At 43.0% G+C, this 18,682-nt stretch overlaps 1 protein-coding gene across 1 annotated transcript in view; it reads right to left on the reverse strand.

Annotated features, from left to right (window-relative positions):
* Window positions 1-1,492: 1,492 nt before the first annotated feature.
* The window catches only part of LOC127646101 (bMERB domain-containing protein 1-like), a 57,414-nt gene continuing 40,224 nt past the window's right edge, over window positions 1,493-18,682 (reverse strand). Inside the window, exons 3-5 of the mRNA XM_052129557.1 lie at window positions 15,178-15,251; window positions 1,839-1,953; window positions 1,493-1,499 (exon numbers count right to left, since the gene is read on the reverse strand). Coding sequence (XP_051985517.1) covers window positions 1,493-1,499; window positions 1,839-1,953; window positions 15,178-15,251 — 196 coding nt within the window. The remainder of the gene's footprint in view (window positions 1,500-1,838; window positions 1,954-15,177; window positions 15,252-18,682) is intronic.

Genomic DNA, 18,682 nt, shown 5'->3' on the forward strand with positions numbered 1-18,682 from the left:
ATATATATATATTCATACATACATACATATGTACACTGGTGGCCAAAAGTTTGAAATAATGTACAGATTTTGTTCTTATGGAAAGAAATCGGTACTTTTATTCACCAAAGTGGCATTCAGCTGATCACAATGTATAGATAGTCAGGACATTAGTAACATGAAAAATGTTAAATATGTTCAGAACTTAAAATTACTTCTCATCAAAATATTCTCCACATGCAGCAATGACAGCTTTGCAGATCCTTGGCATTTGGTCATTTTGTCCAGATACTCAGGTGACATTTCACCCCATGCTTCCTGTAGCACTTGCCATAGATGTGGCTGTCCTGTCGGGCACTTCTCACGCACCTGATCTAGTCTAGTCTAGCTAGTCTAGTCTAGTCTAGCTAATCCCACAAAAGCTCAATGGCATTAAGATTCATAACACTCTTTTACAATTATCTGTTGTCCAATGTCTGTTTCTTTACCCACTCTAACCTTTTCTTTTTCTGTTTCAAAAGTGGCTTTTTCTTTGCAATTGTTCCCATAAGGCCTTCACCCCTGAGTCTTCTCTTTACTCTTGTACATGAAACTGGTGTTGAGTAGGTATAATTCAATGAAGCTGTCAGCTGAGGACATGTGAGGCGTCTATTTCTCAAACTAGAGACTCTGATGTACTTATCCTCTTGTTTAATTGTACATCTGGCCTTCCACATCTCTTTCTGTCCTTGTTAGAGACAGTTGTCCTTTGTCTTTGAAGACTGTAGTGTACAACTTTGTATGAAATCTTCAGTTTTTTGGCAATTTCAAGCATTGTATAGCCTTCATTCCAGAAAACAATGATTGACTGATGGGTTTTTAGAGAAAGCTGTTTCTTTTTTTTCCATTTTTTATCTAATATTGACCTTAAGACATGCCAGTCTATTGCACACTGTGGCAACTCAAAAACAAACAGAAAGACAATGTTTAGCTTCATTTAATGAAACAATAGCTTTCATCTGTGTTTTATATAACGGCAAGTGATTTTCTAGTACCAAATTAGCAATTTAGCAAAGATAAGGTTGGATTGATGGCTGCTGAAAATGGGACCCATCTAAATTTGATCAAAAATGACTTTTTTCAAATAGTGATGGTGCTGTTTTTTCTATCAGTAATGTCCTGACTATACGTTGTGATCAGTTGAATGCCACTTTGGTGAATTAAAGTACCAATATCCTTCCGAAACAGCAAAATCTGTACATTATTCTAAACCTTTGGCCACCAGTATATATATATATATATATATATATACATATATAAAGTTTTCAATGTTTATGCCAAGTGGAATCATCATCGTGGCCTGTGGAAAGGGTCCATTCAAATTAAATATCTACTTTTGTGTTCTTCAGGGTAAAAGAAGTTATTTTGGTTAGGAACAACCTGATGGAGAGTAAATGATGGCAGAATATAACTTTTTGGGTGAAATATTCAGCGTCATTTCAGTAATATTTTTACACATTACTTTTCTGATAGATTAGGTACTGTAAAACAAACAACAAAACAAGTAGGATCATAAAAAGGGAATCCAGATTCATCCCCAAATGAACATCTGTGCAGATTCCACATACACTGAGCAGACTTTCCTCGCTGAATTTAATTCCTGAAGTCGTTGAGACAGAAAGTGGAAGCATAGTTTTATTACAAATAAAATCCTATTACTTTTACACTTAGAGTGTGAATAACGTTTTTTTCCTCAGGGCTGAAACTGAATGCTGTATGCCTGAAAAAATTTTACTCAGTGAGAGATTTAATAAAGGGTGCAAATTAATTGTGTGTGAGGTTCCATTATTTTCCAGCATGCTGAAATCAGCTCATCTCACCTGAGACGCTCAAACTCCACGTCATCCACCAGGAAGTCTCGAGCTTCCACTAATTTATGAATCTGTTGCAGGAGCTCGACTTCCTTCTGTTTGTCTTCATTAGACTTGTCATTATCTGAAAAAGGATTTCAACCAAGCAATATCTTTCATTGCCGTGTTTACCCCAAAGGCAGAGCCACTTCTTATTCTAACTGAAAAACACAAGTGTTCAGTTTACCAAATTATTTTTGAAAAACTATAATTTTTTCTTAATTTAGTAACAAAAAAATGTGCCTTTTCTTTTTTTTTTTGTCTATTGCTAAACATTTGAACAGAAAGAAATAGAAACAATAAACTAGTATACTCACATAAGATGAAGACTAGTAATATCAGTCTTAGAGGAAAAGCAGATTTTTTCAACATACTGTATGTATGGTGCTCAATCATGAGCATTGTATAAAATTATATCTCAATAATCAGCCACAACTGGGCACATTCACTTGCAGAATAAATTAATCATGGCTAACTGTCAATATTATATATATAATATCCAAATACTAATATATACACTACTGGTCAAAAGTTTTGAAACACCAACTCATTCTTTTTTCTTTTCACATTTTAGAATAATAGTAAAGTCATCAAAACTCTGGTATAACATAAATGGAACTATGGGAATTATTTTGTGACTAAACAAAATCCAAAATAAATCAAAACTGTGTTAAATTTAAGCATCTTCAAAGTGGCCATACTTTGCCTAGAATTTGCAGACATGTACTTTTCTCAACCAACTTCTTGAGGTATCACCCTGGGATGCATTTTAAACCGTATCGAAGGAGTTCCCATCTATCTTGGGGACTTATTGTCTGCTTTTCTTTATTATTTAAGCATACGCCTTCAGATCAAAAGATTTTTAAGATCATGAGAAACATTTCAGTCATGTGTTTCAAAATTTTTGACTGGTAGTGTGTAAATATATACACTCACCTAAAGGATTATTAGGAACACCTGTTCAATTTCTCATTAATGCAATTATCTAATCAACCAATCACATGGCAGTTGCCTCAATGCATTTAGGGGTGTGGTCCTGGTCAAGACAATCTCTGTTACGGTATGTAATATATCATGCGATCGGCAGTCGATTGCTTTTGGCTGTTGTCCTCGCGCTGTTCTGTTGTCAATACAGTTGTAGAGCTGCACTTGCATGTCTGACTCTTCTTTATGTTATACCTATGTGTTATACAGCTGCATAAACATGGTGTCAGAAGATACCTAGCGCGTTCGTTCTTGAGTTCACGCTGTAACTGCTGATTTCGACCATTTCTTCGATTATGGACGCCGATAATGCTGCGGCCGCGCCTCGCCCGTCTAGCGGCGTACCAGCCCACATTGCGGCTAACATACCTCCGCCGTCACCGATGAACATGAGTGGAGACTGGAGCGCTAACTGGGACTTATTCAGAGCAGAGTTTGAGGATTATGCGCTGGTCACAGGCCTGGCTGACAAGACCAGGGAGGTCCAAGCTGCCATGTTGAGAAGTGTGATGGGATCCGAATGCAGACATGTTTACCGGCACAATTTGAATCTCACAGACGCGCAACAGAGAGACATTGAAACCATCCTAGATGCATTGGACGGATACTTCAAGCCTGCCAGAAATGTAATTTATGAGAGGTATATGTTCGGCTTTTGTAAACAGGAGGAAGGGGAATCCATAGACAATTATGTGACCAGATTGAGAGAAAAAGCTGCAATTTGTGATTGTGGTGGATTGAAGGATGAAATTATTCGTGACAAAATCGTACTGGGCATTACAAATGAAGGGACCAGACGCAGGTTGTTAAGTGAAAAAAAATTAACACTGCTCACAGCCATTGAGATGTGTCGCACAGCTGAACAGACCGCTATGCATATGAGAGCGATGGATACCGCGTGCATGCCTCAAGCCGAAACGGTTCACGCTGTTGCTAGGAAACCTTTCAAGCCTAACCAGCGGAAGCAGAGTAATTCACCAAGACTCTTAGACACAAGTGTTGTGGAAAATTTATATTTTACTTTCTTTAAGGCATTATGTGGATTTTCTTTTGATTCAGTTTCTCTCCTCTAAGTATTTTCTTTTTCACCTGGCAGGCACAGAGACACACACACACAGTAAAACAGATGGTCAAGGGGAAAAGCCTTTAGAACTCCTCAATATGAGTACGGGAAAGACAGAGGGATTATTTAGCCATAAATAAATCCTTTTGTTGAGTTTCACGGGTGTGAAACTCAGTGAAGCTCAACAAAGGACCACTGTCTTCAGGACAAGATAGCGTTTATATGGCCTTTTATGACCTCACAGATGTAAAGATCGTAAAACCCAGGGGGGCTTAGAAGAGCCATTGGTATTTCTAAAAACTAGCTAGATCGGGTTTTACTGGGATTGAGTGGAAAATTATGGAAGAAGGGACTTTGAGGACGGGGGGTATAAATAGGCCATGTGTTTTCTGTGTGAGTTAGGGTCTTGTTCCTATTGCGAGGTAGCTGTCGCGATACTTTTGTGAACAAACCTCTTTTAACCTCTTAACCAGCACCCCTATTTTTGAGAATTTTCTGAAAATGACATACCCAAATACAAATGTCTGTAGCTCCTAAACCATATGGTCCACATTTTTTTAAACTAGACACTTGAAACTTTGTTACCCAAGAGTCATATTAATTCAAAAGTAGCATAGGAACAGAGTAAAACAAGGTCAAATTTACATGAAAGTGACTCACGATTTCTATGAATGAATTTCATTTAGGGAAAAATGTATCAGACTTTTATGTTAAAGGCCTGAAAACACCATAAAGATAAAACTGAATGTCTGACCATGTTCTGATTCAAATTTGAAGATGATACTCCCAAAAATTTAGTTTCTGTAAGCTTTTATTCAGGGAAAGTCTAGGCGTCCTTTCCAAAAGGCCATTTGGAGACTCCAAATGGACATCTGGTAACCAAATGACATAAGGAGTAAACACTACATACTACATACATGTATATCAATTCATAACTGTTCTGCTCATCAAACCACACAAGAAAAAATGATTTCAGCACAACATTTTAAAATTTTAACAAAATACTCTTTATTTTGAACAATTCTGATAGCAAAAACAGTGAAACAAAAAAAACTCACTTCATGTATGCATTTCAAAAGTGATCGTTTTACAACTAATTAATAAATTATATAAAAAGAAAACAACATTTGTAATTGCAACAGTGTTCTTTTACTCAAATAAATTACAATAAACTGATAATTATAATAAATATCCAATTACTAAAGAAAAAAAAAAGCAATTACAGTATTTACAGTATTTATGTTGATCCAAGGCAGTCACTAACAAGGTTTGTTACCAACTGGAAACCAAAGCCACTGAAAGACAGGAAAGATAAAGTGTGTAAGCAGAACAAATAAAATTACAACACTGTATGTATGTGTGAGTACTTACGTTTGCTCCAATGGCGCCGAATCAGAAGACACCCACTGCAAAAGAGAGAGAAAGAGAGAGCAAACAAGCAGAACAAAACCAAGCAGAACAAACAAAGTCCAAATAGAATAAATGCATATGATAGCTCACTATAGCAGGAACAAACAGGATGAAAACTTGGTCATGTAAGTGTGTGTGTGTACCCCTGACCGTTAATGTCTCACACCGATGGCTTCTCTTGCTTCATCTCTCTCTTCGGAACTGCAAATCCACCTAAACTTGGAAACATTTCTGGAACAACTATTAGAATCAAATGCTTTGAACTATGTAACATGTAAATTAAAAAAATTACAAACCAGATTATTAATATTTTCCACCCTGCTTATGCCAGTCATGGTAACAGTCCCTTTTAGGCAGAAAGCACAGTGGCACCTCACATGTTGCATACATGACTGGTGTCTTCTGATGGCAGAGCTTGCACTTTCTCCGTCCAGCAGTGCTGTCATCTGTAATGTGTGTCGGGTTGTGGCAAGTATCATTTGAAACCCGAGGAGCAGCTGTCCGTGATTCTAGGCCTGCGAGTTCCATAACAAGCATTTCCCTGAATGCTTTCTGGGTGAGGGGTTTTTCATTCCTTGCTCTGGCCAGATGCTGATGCAAAATGAAGGCATTGACAACAGCAATATCCACAAAGTGGTAAAAGAAGGTTCGGTACCACTTCCGTGTCTTGTGGAGCACTTTGTAGTACCCAATGAGGGCGTCGGACAGGTCCACTCCCCCCATGAACCTGTTGTATCCAGCACAGCACAGGGAATAGGCACTTGCACTTCAGGCCACTGCCCATCTTTGTTCTTCAACCTCCTTCGCACTGTGTCACCTTTATATGCTTTGTGGAATGTGGAGCACATCAGCACTTCCCGGGTGTCTTTCCATTCCACAAACAGCAGCTCATCCTCTCTGAGCCATCGAATGGACCCTCGTGGAGCATTCCGTGGTAGTCTGTTGGTGACTGTCTTTGGGAAACCGATCCTGTTCGGAGGAATGGTGCCACATGCCCAAATCTTCTTATGGAGGAGGTCTCTGAAAAGCATGGGACTAGTGTAAAAGTTGTCGACGTATAGCTTGTAACCAGTGCCCAACATCTTTTCATCTACGAGTGCCATGACAGACTCATAGCTCAGCCCCTTCTGAGATGGCATGGACTTACCTTCATACACGAAGAACTCACAGGTGTAGCCACACAGGGAGTCTGCCAAGACAAAAAGCTTGTAGCCCCATTTAGTGGGTTTGTTCTTCATGTACTGCTTGAGTCCAGACCTCGCCTTGGATGCCACCATCCTTTCATCTATGGAGATGTTCTGATTCGGATGAAAAAATGTCCTGCAGGCATCCCTAATGTTGCCATAGAGATGCTTGATCTTCCCCAAGCGGTCGTAGGCTGCTGTTCCCTTCTTCTTTTCGTTTTCTTCATCATCCCGAGGATCGCTAAGATGAAGAGCGCTTGTGATGGTATGAAACTTCCTACAGGACATGATCTCAGCAGGAAGGGGAACACTGTAGACTCGGGACCTCCTCCAATAATCAGTCAGGGCAGAGACCTTCACGAGACCCATGTACACAACAAGTGCCAGGTAAGACTTGAAATCTTCAACCGAGATGGTATTCCATGGCTTTTCTCTTCCTTGCTGATTTTTGGCCCCATATACATTGGTGTGCTGAACGATGGTCTGCAGCACAGACATTGAAAAGAAAAGATGAAACAACTGCAGTGCTGTGTAGGTTGCAGTTGTCACCAACTGTGGCCCAGGTGAACGAGCAGGCCGAAATGCAGGCTGCGAAGGTCCAATATCCTCCTCATCAACATTGTGCCATCTTTCCTGTGAGGTGCTAAGAGACACAGTAGGCACTGACTGGCTCCCCCTCGCCCTCGCCCTCCCCCTCCCTCTCCCTCTCCCTTTACCTGTACCTTTACCTGTACCTCTGGTAGCTGAAGCAGATTCAGATGGAGACGCAGAAGATGAAGACGACTGACGTGGTCTCTTTCGTCGCTCAGGACTGGACTCCGGATTCCAATCCTCATCTGTTTCAGTTGAAGGCCTATTTTACAGCACAGGAAAACACACACACACACACACACACACACACACACACACACACACACACACACACACACACACACACACACACACACACACACAAAAGAGGATTTCAGTTTGAGTCAAATATTAGAGACAAACTACTATTAGGAGCATCAATATTACATCATATTACAATAACATATGCCTAATTGTCAAAAATCTTATGATTATAATGCTCAGCATTATAAATGCCTTGTAATAATTTATTTTTTCCACATATCTTTACCTGACATCTTGTAATCCTTTCCTTCCATTATTGTTATATTCAATGAATGCAGCATTCATTCATTTAATCATATACACCTAGAACTGTAATCGAGCGCGTTGAAACGAGCTCCGTGTAGCAAAACAATGGTAAAAACTTTGCGCGCTGTGCGTAAAATGACGAAGAGCGCACGAGTGGACGCACTTGTATTAGACCTATGTATTAGACAGATCTTCTGAGGTAAACTAAGCAAACTGTCAATCACTGCAATCGTGTTTTAGTTGGTTAATACTCCCATCCATCAAAATTTTGCTGACCAGACATTGGGTGGCTTTTATCCAGTCAAAAACCGAGGTGCGAGAGTGACAGGTCCCGCAGCCTGTTGTTGCGCTCCCTTCATATTTTGGTCATTACAGAGCCTGTGATTGAAGGAGAGAAACAGGGAATGGCTCATTTTATCGGAAACAGTCCAAACTACGGGGGAGAGATGGTTTTTGAACATTGGAATACAAATTAGAATCGATATTTCATTGAAAGTGAACATGATGGATTACTCTAACTGGAAGCGCTCATGAAAACTGAGGAGGATATTTCGTTTTTTTCCCTATTTTTTTGTTGTTTTGGATTAAAAAGTGGGATGCATTTTGAAGAGTAGACCGTTACATTGAAATGTATGCTGGTGTTTCTTGGATTCGTCCGAACTGATCTGAACCATAGGAGATGAAAGATAAGTATTGCCGTTCATTTTGTTCATATTTACAGGGTCGGTCTGTCAGCATTTAATTTAACCCTTTCCTCTCTGGTGTATTGATTGCAAAAACAAGTTCAGAACGTGATTCTTGAGTGTTTTAGCTTTCAAATGATGCATAGTTTATGATAGTTGATTGAATATTTGTTATAAAACAAAGGTAATAATATTATAAACACGCCCCCCTGCAAGGTTATGAGGTTAAAAGAATAAACTATCTTTTAAAATATAATTTGGATCCTGATGTCTCTTATCTTGATGCATATTTGTTTAATTATTGTTTTTTGCCACAACACAAGCAAGACATGCCGATACTGTGGTAATGTGCATTCAAGAGGCAGGGATCATTCTCCAGCATACGGCAAAACATGCAGACTCAGTGGAACTGACAATCACTTTGCGAAAGTGTGTCTCAAAAGCAGAACTACAGAGGGGAAGCTCCACTGCATTGAATATTCCACGGAGGAGCCGGTTGGGGACAGTGATGATGATATTTACACAGTTGAGTCCATTAGCACGGTGCACATGAAAGGGAAGAAATGGTTTGTTTCCCTGCGATTACATGGCAAGTCATTGCGTTGTCAGTTAGATTCAGGGGCAACATGCAATGTGATGAGCTACAAGGATAAAGTGAATGGTGGCACCGCACACACCACTCCGCCCCAGTAACGTCAAATTACGGCTGTACTCAGGTGAGTCGCTGGACTCTGTGGGTGTTTTTGACACAGAATGTTTGGTCAAAGGAGAGAGATACCAACTGTCATTTGAGATAGTACAAACAAATCAAAGTCTGCTTCTCTCAGGATCTACTTGTGAACAGCTAGGCCTGATGCAGTTCACAATCCCAGATGACGTGCTCAAAATGGAACATGAACGGTGTTACCCTCTGACTAAGGAACAGTTAACTGACACATACAGTGATGTGTTCAACTTGCCTGTGGAATCTCTGCCCGGTGAGGTCCACTTTGAGCTGGATACCAGTGTTACACCGGTACAGTGTGCCCCCCGGAATGTTCCAATCGCTATGAAAGCAGCCGTCAAAGCCCAACTGGATGCGTATCAGGCAGAGGGTCATATTGCAGATGTTACAGAGCCAACAGACTGGATTAGCAACATGGTGATTGTAAAAAAAAACAGACAAGCTGAGGATTTGTTTGAACCCAAAGTTCCTGAACAAAGCTCTGAAACGCTCTCATTATATAATGCCAACTCTGGAGGATGTGCTATACAAACTGCCTAAAGCAAGGATCTTCACCTTGGTTGATGCCAAACATGCATTCTTACAGTGCAAGCTGGACCAAGAGAGCAGCTTCATGACCACATTCTGGACCCCATGGGGCAGGAAACGTTGGCTAAAGATCCCATTTGGTGTTTCAGTGGCACCTGAGGTGTATCAGCGGAAACAGCATGAACTGTTAACAGGTTTAAAGGGAATTAAGCCCATCGCTGACGATATTCTTGTCGTTGGCTGCGGTGACACAGACCAGAAAGCTGAAAGTGATCATGATCTCAAGTTTAGGGCCCTGTTGGAGCGTTGCAGAGAGGTCAAGCTATGACTTTGCTTAAAAAAATTGCAATTCAAGGTCCCCGAAGTGAAGTTCCATGGTCATATCCTTTCATTCACAGGCTTGAAGCCCGACCAAGAGAAGGTGAGGGCTATCATGGACATGCCCAACCCCACAGATGCCAAAGGTGTACAGCGTCTCATTGGCTTTGCTAATTATTTAGCCAAGTTTATGCCCCACTTGTCGACTGTTTGCGAGCCACTTCGGCGTTTGCTCGACAAAAACACACCGTGGCACTGGCTACCCAAACATGATGATGCAGTTCGCAAGCTCAAATCCATGGCCACATCGATGCCTGTGCTGCGCTATTATGATGTTACTAAGCCTATCACAGTACAAATTGACTCCAGCCAAAGTGGTCTTGGGTGCTGTCTTATGCAAGAAGGACGGCCTGTCGCCTTCGCTTCAAGAGCCCTCACTCCCACAGAAAAAATTACGCTCAAATCGAGAAAGAGTGTCTCAGTATCATCTTCGCTTGCCAAAGATTTCACCATTACTTGTACGGCCGAGAGTTGGTCACAGCAGAGACTGACCACAAACCCTTGATCACTATATTCTGCAAACCACTTCTCAGTGCACCCAAGCGACTTCAGAGCATGCTCATGACACTTCAAAACTACAGTCTCAAGGTTGTCTACAAGCCGGGGTCTAAAATGTTCATCAATGACATGTTGAGCAGGGCAGCTGCTGACTGTACAGGCAAGGGAGCAGTTTACCAGCGGCATGCCATATGCCATCTGCAGAAAGAGCAAGAGGATGTACAACTCATCAACCAAGCAGAATACTTGAATGTGACAGACCAGCGGCTGAAGACAATCAGGGAGTATACTGAAAGGGATAATGCACTACAGGCCCTTAAGGCCACTGTCCTTGCAGGCTGGCCTGATGAGAAAGAAAAAACAACACACATCATCCGAGAATTCTGGCCTTATCGAGATGAAATTAGTGGGCAAGATGGTATTTTGTACCGTGGACAGAAAGTTATTATCCCCAAGTCACTATGTCCAGAGATGCTCAAGCGCATACATTCAAGCCATATAGGAGGTGACGCATGTTATTGTCAAGCCCGTGACAAACTGTATTGGCCTAGTATGCAAGCAGAAATCAAAGACTTTGTGAGCAATTGCTCGACTTGCAAGGAATTTGCGCACAACCAACAGAAGGAAACCATGCTATCTCATGCCATCCCCGGCAGACCATGGCAGATCATCAGCATGGACTTGTTTAGTCACCGGCAAAAGGACTATCTTCGAATTGTGGATCATTACTCAGATTTTTGGGAGATTGAACTGCTTACTGATCTATCTGCTGAAACGGTCATTAAGCGCTGCAAGGCTCAGTTTGCTCGACATGGTCAGCCAGATAGAGTGATCACAGATAATGGCCCTCAATTTGGTGCTCTGTTTAAGCGTTTTGCCTCCAGCTGGGAATTTGAGCATGTCACTTCTTCACCAAGACATCCTAAATCAAATGGAAAGGCTGAGTCAGCCGTCAAGATTGCTAAGAACCTTCTGCGCAAAGCTATGCACGACAGAACTGACCCTTGGAAAGCAATCCTTCATTGGAGAAACACCCCTGCTGAAGACATGGACAGTAGCCCTGCACAAAGGTTAATGTCTCGGAGACTGAAAACATCTCTTCCAGTAACAAACAAGCTTCTAGAGCCATGTGTTGTAACTGGGGTTGTGGAGCGGCTTCACCACCGAAAGCAGTTGGCAAAATCCTATTATGATAGGTCAGCTCGTGATCTGCCAGAGCTAAACATAGGAGAGAGGATCCACATGAAGCCCCTTCCAGGGGAAAACCCTGCGCTGTGGAGGGTCAGCACCTGCCTTCAGAAAGTGGCACCACGCTCTTATCTTGTGAATGTGGGTGGATCCCTATATTGACGAAACCGAGTGCACCTAAGAACGGCAGAGTCAACCACCACACAAGCATTGGACAGTACTGTACCCGAATTGCCTCTTATGCTGGAAGGGAGTGTCCACCTCCTGCGAAGCCCACGCCACAGGCTTCACTTGGCCCTGTCAAACCCTCATCATCAGATGGTCGCACTTACACTAGGGCTGGCCAATTGTCCAAGCCACCCAAGAGGCTTGATTTGTAATAAGTTAGAAATGCTGCTGTGGCAGTTTTGGAAAGGAAAAGAACAGTTAATGTAACAAGGACTCTATAGTCATGGCATTAGTGCCTAATTTGAAATTTATTGCAGTTGCTTTAAAGGTTATGTTGCCTAAAGTTTATATAGTATTTTGTTCTTATTTACTTGTTATTTTAGAAGGGGATTCTTTAGTTCAAATTTGTAAAGGGGGATGTTACGGTATGTAATGTATCATGCGATCGGCAGTCGATTGCTTTTGGCTGTTGTCCTCGCGCTGTTCTGTTGTCAATACAGTTGTAGAGCTGCACTTGCATGTCTGACTCTTCTTTATGTTATACCTATGTGTTATACAGCTGCATAAACAATCTCCTGAACTCCAAACTGAATGTCAGAATGGGAAAGAAAGGTGATTTAAGCAATTTTGAGCGTGGCATGGTTGTTGGTGCCAGACGGGCCGGTCTGAGTATTTCACAATCTGCTCAGTTACTGGGATTTTCACGCACAACCATTTCTAGAGTTTACAAAGAATGGTGTGAAAAGGGAGAAACATCCAGTATGCGGCAGTCCTGTGGGCGAAAATGCCTTGTTGATGCTAGAGGTCAGAGGAGAATGGGCCGACTGATTCAAGCTGACAGAAGAGCAACTTTGCCTGAAATAACCACTTGTTACAACCGAGGTATGCAGCAAAGCATTTGTGAAGCCACAACACGCACAACCTTGAGGCGGATGGGCTACAACAGCAGAAGACCCCACCGGATACCACTCATCTCCACTACAAATAGGAAAAAGAGGCTACAATTTGCAAGAGCTCACCAAAATTGGACAGCTGAAGACTGGAAAAATGTTGCCTGGTCTGATGAGTCTTGATTTCTGTTGAGACATTCAGATGGTAGAGTCAGAATTTGGCGTAAACAGAATGAGAACATGGATCCATCATGCCTTGTTACCACTGTGCAGGCTGGTGGTGGTGGTGTAATGGTGTGGGGGATGTTTTCTTGGCACACTTTAGGCCCCTTAGTGCCAATTGGGCATCGTTTAAATGCCACGGCCTACCTGAGCACTGTTTCTGACCATGTCCATCCCTTTATGGCCACCATGTACCCATCCTCTGATGGCTACTTCCAGCAGGATAATGCACCATGTCACAAAGCTCGAATCATTTCAAATTGGTTTCTTGAACATGACAATGAGTTCACTGTACTAAAATGGCCCCCACAGTCACCAGATCTCAACCCAATAGAGCATCTTTGGGATGTAGTGGAACGGGAGCTTCGTGCCCTGGATGTGCATCCCACAAATCTCCATCAACTGCAAGATGCTATCCTATCAATATGGGCCAACATTTCTAAAGAATACTTTCAGCACCTTGTTGAATCAATGCCACGTAGAATTAAGGCAGTTCTGAAGGCGAAAGGGGGTCAAACACAGTATTAGTATGGTGTTCCTAATAATCCTTTAGGTGAGTGTGTTTACAGTGAGGAAAATAAGTATTTGAACACCCTGCTATTTAGCAAGTTCTCCCACTTAGAAAACATGGAGGGGTCTAAAATTGTCATCGTAGGTGCATGTCCACTGTGAGAGACATAATCTAAAAAAAAAAAATCCAGAAATCACAATGTATGATTTTTTAACTATTTATTTGTATGATATAGCTGCAAATAAGTATTTGAACACCTGTCTATCAGCTAGAATTCTGACCCTCAAAGACCTGTTAGTCTGCCTTTAAAATGTCCACCTCCACTCCATTTATTATCCTAAATTAGATGCACCTATTTGAGGTCATTAGGTGCATAAAGACACCTGTCCACCCCATACAATCAGTAAGAATCCAACTACTAACATGGCCAAGACCAAAGAGCTGTCCAAAGACACTAGAGACAAAATTGTACACCTCCACAAGGCTGGAAAGGGCTACGGGGAAATTGCCAAGCAGCTTGGTGAAAAAAGGTCCAGTGTTGGAGCAATCATTAGAAAATGGAAGAAGCTAAACATGACTGTCAATCTCCCTCGGACTGGGGCTCCATGCAATATCTCACCTCGTGGGGTCTCAATGATCCTAAGAAAGGTGAGAAATCAGCCCAGAACTACAGGGGAGGAGCTGGTCAATGACCTGAAAAGAGCTGGGACCACCGTTTCCAAGGTTACTGTTGGTAATACACTAAGACGTCATGGTTTGAAATCATGCATGGCACGGAAGGTTCCCGTGCTTAAACCTGCACATGTCAAGGCCCGTCTTAAGTTTGCCAATGACCATTTGGATGATCCAGAGGAGTCATGGGAGAAAGTCATGTGGTCAGATGAGACCAAAATAGAACTTTTTGGTCATAATTCCACTAACCGTGTTTGGAGGAAGAAGAATGATGAGTACCATCCCAAGAACACCATCCCTACTGTGAAGCATGGGGGTGGTAGCATCATGGTTTGGGGGTGTTTTTCTGCACATGGGACAGGGCCGACTGCACTGTATTAAGGAGAGGATGACCGGGGCCATGTATTGCGAGATTTTGGGGAACAACCTCCTTCCCTCAGTTAGAGCATTGAAGATGGGTCGAGGCTGGGTCTTCCAACATGACAATGACCCGAAGCACACAGCCAGGATAACCAAGGAGTGGCTCTGTAAGAAGCATATCAAGGTTCTGGCGTGGCCTAGCCAGTCTCCAGACCTATACCCAATAGAGAATCTTTGGAGGGAGCTCAAACTCCGTGTTTCTCAGCGACAGCCCAGAAACCTGACTGATCTAGAGAAGATCTGTGTGGAGGAGTGGGCCAAAATCCCTCCTGCAGTGTGTGCAAACCTGGTGAAAAACTACAGGAAACGTTTGACCTCTGTAATTGCAAACAAAGGCTACTGTACCAAATATTAACATTGATTTTCTCAGGTGTTCAAATACTTATTTGCAGCTGTATCATACAAATGAATAGTTAAAAAATCATACATTGTGATTTCTGGATTTTTTTTAGATTATGTCTCTCACAGTGGACATGCACCTACGATGACAATTTCAGACCCTCCATGATTTCTAAGTGGGAGAACTTGCAAAATAGCAGGGTGTTCAAATACTTATTTTCCTCACTGTATATATATATATATATATATATATATATATATATATATATATATATATATATAGTATATACTATGCATATTAAATCACCTGGGATAGATAGTAGCTTTTGAAGTTCTTTTTTCAGCCTTGCAATTTCTTTACAAAACTGGATATCATCAATCCTGTGAAACAAATGAACAGGAAAACATGAGAACATTCTGCTGTTCTAAATTAAGTAATTTTAAATAAAAATAATTTAAATAATTTAAGCAATGAATCACTATCAAACAAGGTGCATGGACATGGCAAAAGTTTTTGAAGGCAAATCCACCAAGAATTGGAAGAGATGGAAGAATTTATTAAAACACACACACACACACACACACACACACACACACACACACACACACACACACACACACACACACACACACACACACATATGTTGGTCCAGCTATCCTTATGAGGACTCTCCACAGACATAATGATTTCCCTATCTGTCACTCACTCAACATTGTGTCGATGAGTTGACACTAGGGATCACTAGCCAAGACATCTCTGATCTTGAGAAAAGTCCAATGGAAATTGCGTGTGGAAACTGCATGTCACTCCCCCGGACATATGGGTATAAAAGGAGTGACGCTGCAAACACACATCAGATATCTTCTTCGGAGCCAAGCGAGCAAGTCACAGAGCTGAATTCCTCTGCCGCCTCCATTCATCTCTACACGCTGTTGGATCTTCGGCGCTTTCCAGCGGTTCTCCCACTCGCACACTACGTTGTGCTGAGCACACACCCTGGGCACTTCAGCAGCAGAAAAAGTTCACGGAGGGAATAACTTCATTTATATATATATATTTATATATACCTACCTATATATATATATCTATACACTCTAAAAGAGTGGCGCAAACGGAAAGCGTATTTTTCAAGATGCCATTTTCGTTTGTGTTTATTTCCTGGATGTCTCTCCCCGTCTGATGGCAACGATCACTGCCTTTTGTGTCTGTGTGCCACCCATGCGGAGACAGCATTTGTGGATAGTTCATGTCCTCACTGCGAGGACATGACCATGGCTACGTCCCTCGTAAGAGCGCAAGCCACCCCAGTGGCTCTTCGATTCGTTTCTTCTACCTACGGATATGAGGCAGGGTCGGTTAGCACTGGGAGCTATATGGGGACCTCAGTGGGAGCCTCTGGGGCAGTTTCCTCAGCCCCTGGGATCTATTTCTGGTCTATCACGACCGCCGGCCTCTGGTTCTCTTTGGCAGGCATGGCACCCTGGAACTGGACCTCCCGCTTCCACAAGCCCAGCCTTGGCACAAGCCCGCCCCCAAGACGAAAATATTCCTCCCCTGTCCCAGGATGTACCGGAAGCGGTCACAAGGAGTCAGGTAAGTGCTTCGATGTCTCTAGATGTGCTACGCCCCGTAGCGAGGCCCAGCCCACTGGTACGTCCGATGATGTAGTCCCCTTGGTCCCTCTCGCACGGAGCTTGGGGTCGTGGCTTGCGCTCCCCAACCCGTCGCGTTGGTTGATCAGGACCGTCCAATGCGATTCAGTTCACCACGCGCCCGCCCAGGTTCAACGGCGTCCGCTCCACCGCAGTGATAGGCGAGAACGCCGCTGTCTTGCGTGCAGAGATCACCTCCCTTCTACAGAAGGGTGCGATAGAGCCTGTCCCTCCAGCCGTGGTGAAGAAGGGGTTTTACACTCTACTTTACGGCCAATCCTCGACCTGCAAGTTCTGAACCGGGCTCTGCACAGACTCCCGTTCAAGATGCTCACGCAGAAACGCATTCTAGCGATCGTCCGGCATCTGGATTGGTTTGCGGCGGTAGACCTGAAGAACGTGTACCTCTCGATCCTTCCTCGACACAGACACTTTCTCCAGTTTGCCTTCGAGGGTCAGGCATATCAGTACAAAGTCCTCCCCTTCAGCCTGTCGTTATCCCCTCGTGCCTTCACAAAAGTCGCAGAGGCAGCCCTTGCCCCACTAAGGGAAGTGGGCATCCACATCCTCAACTATCTCGATGACCTAGGGGAAGACGTGCACTTTTTCACCAGATGCGTTCGCAAGAAGTGTGAACCCTGGACGTTCTTCCTCCCTTGTCTTGCGGCCATAGAGAATTCGGAGAGGCTCGCTGCCGCCCCAGTGCGGGCGTCACCCAGGCCCCCGTATTGAGGTAAGTGCTCCACATGCGCTGTTTGTCCCCTCAGTAACTCCATGTAATGTATATTCCACAAAATGGTTTCCCTGCTGGTAAACCATGTCTTCCTTAGGCAGAGGGCCCTCTGTCCTTGGTCACGGTGTTTGTAGTAATTCCTCCCCTCTTGGGTAGGACCTACCATGACACCGCTCTGCACGATGTGCTTCCGCTCCTAACCGGTAAGACCGTGTGTTGTATTCCACATAACCCCCCCACCCCACTCGGGGCGACATGTAGTCTCTGTGGTGTCCTCCGAGGGACACCCCCCAGCTTTGACCATATATTTGAATGATTTCATTCCTTTATTGGTGAGAACAATAAAGAGAAGGCCACAGCTGGGCCAGCCAGTCCTTATACTTCTGAGCAGTTAGCCGTTCCCCTAGGTGCAGGGGACCACTTCATACCTGCCAGTTTGTTGGGGGTAGTTATGCGACGGCTTGCTGCGCTGGCTACGAGGCACACAGAGGTCTGCCCGTCTCGCACCGCCAGTCTGCGTAACTCGGTTCAGCTCTTGTGCCGTTTTCCATTGGGACCCCTAGTGTCAACTCATTGACACATCGTTGAGAGAGTGACAGATATGGAACGTCTTGGTTGCTGACGTAACCTCCGTTCCCTGATGGAGGGAACGAGACGTTGTGTCCCTCCTGCCTCAACACTGAACCAACCGCTGAAATGGCCGGGTCTTTGGCTCGGCTCCTCAGTGTGATACCTGATGTGTGTTTGCAGCATTACTCTTTTTATACCCGTATGTCCGGGGGAGTGGCATGCAAATTCCACACTCCAATTTCCACTGGCCTTTTCTCAAGATCAGAGATGTCTGGGCTCCTCAGGAGTGACCCCTAGTGTCAACTCATCTACACAACGTCTCGTTCCCTCCATCATGGAACGGAGGTTACGTCAGTAACCGAGACATTTTATACTGTACGAACTATAGATTATATCCTCTAACCATAAACCTAACCCTCACCAAAAAATGTCTGCATTTTTTTATTAAAAAAAACTACACATTGTTTAGTATGTTTTTTAAGTGATTTTAAATATGGGGACACTAGAAATGTCCCCATGAACCACATTTATAGCATAATACCCTTGTAATTACTAGTTTGAAACCTAAACAATTGTCCTCGTTAACCACCCATACCACCCACACACATTTTGGCAAATGAGCTTCATCAGGGTTTAAAAAAACAAATTAAGAAAAACTTTGTTAACAAAGTTGTCTGTTAACAAACAACAGCAAAAATCCAACAAATTAATGAACAAAAGAATATTACATTCAGGAATTGTAATTGGTGCATTCCAACTGGTGGATGAGATATGTCCTTGTCTTTTCCTTAGCTGGATTTGGCTATTATTTGTATTTAAAGCTAAAGTGTGTGACTTCTATGACATTAAAATACTT

The sequence above is a fragment of the Xyrauchen texanus genome, chromosome 7 (genome assembly GCF_025860055.1).
Source record: "Xyrauchen texanus isolate HMW12.3.18 chromosome 7, RBS_HiC_50CHRs, whole genome shotgun sequence".
In the NCBI taxonomy this organism is placed as follows: Eukaryota; Metazoa; Chordata; class Actinopteri; order Cypriniformes; family Catostomidae; genus Xyrauchen; species Xyrauchen texanus.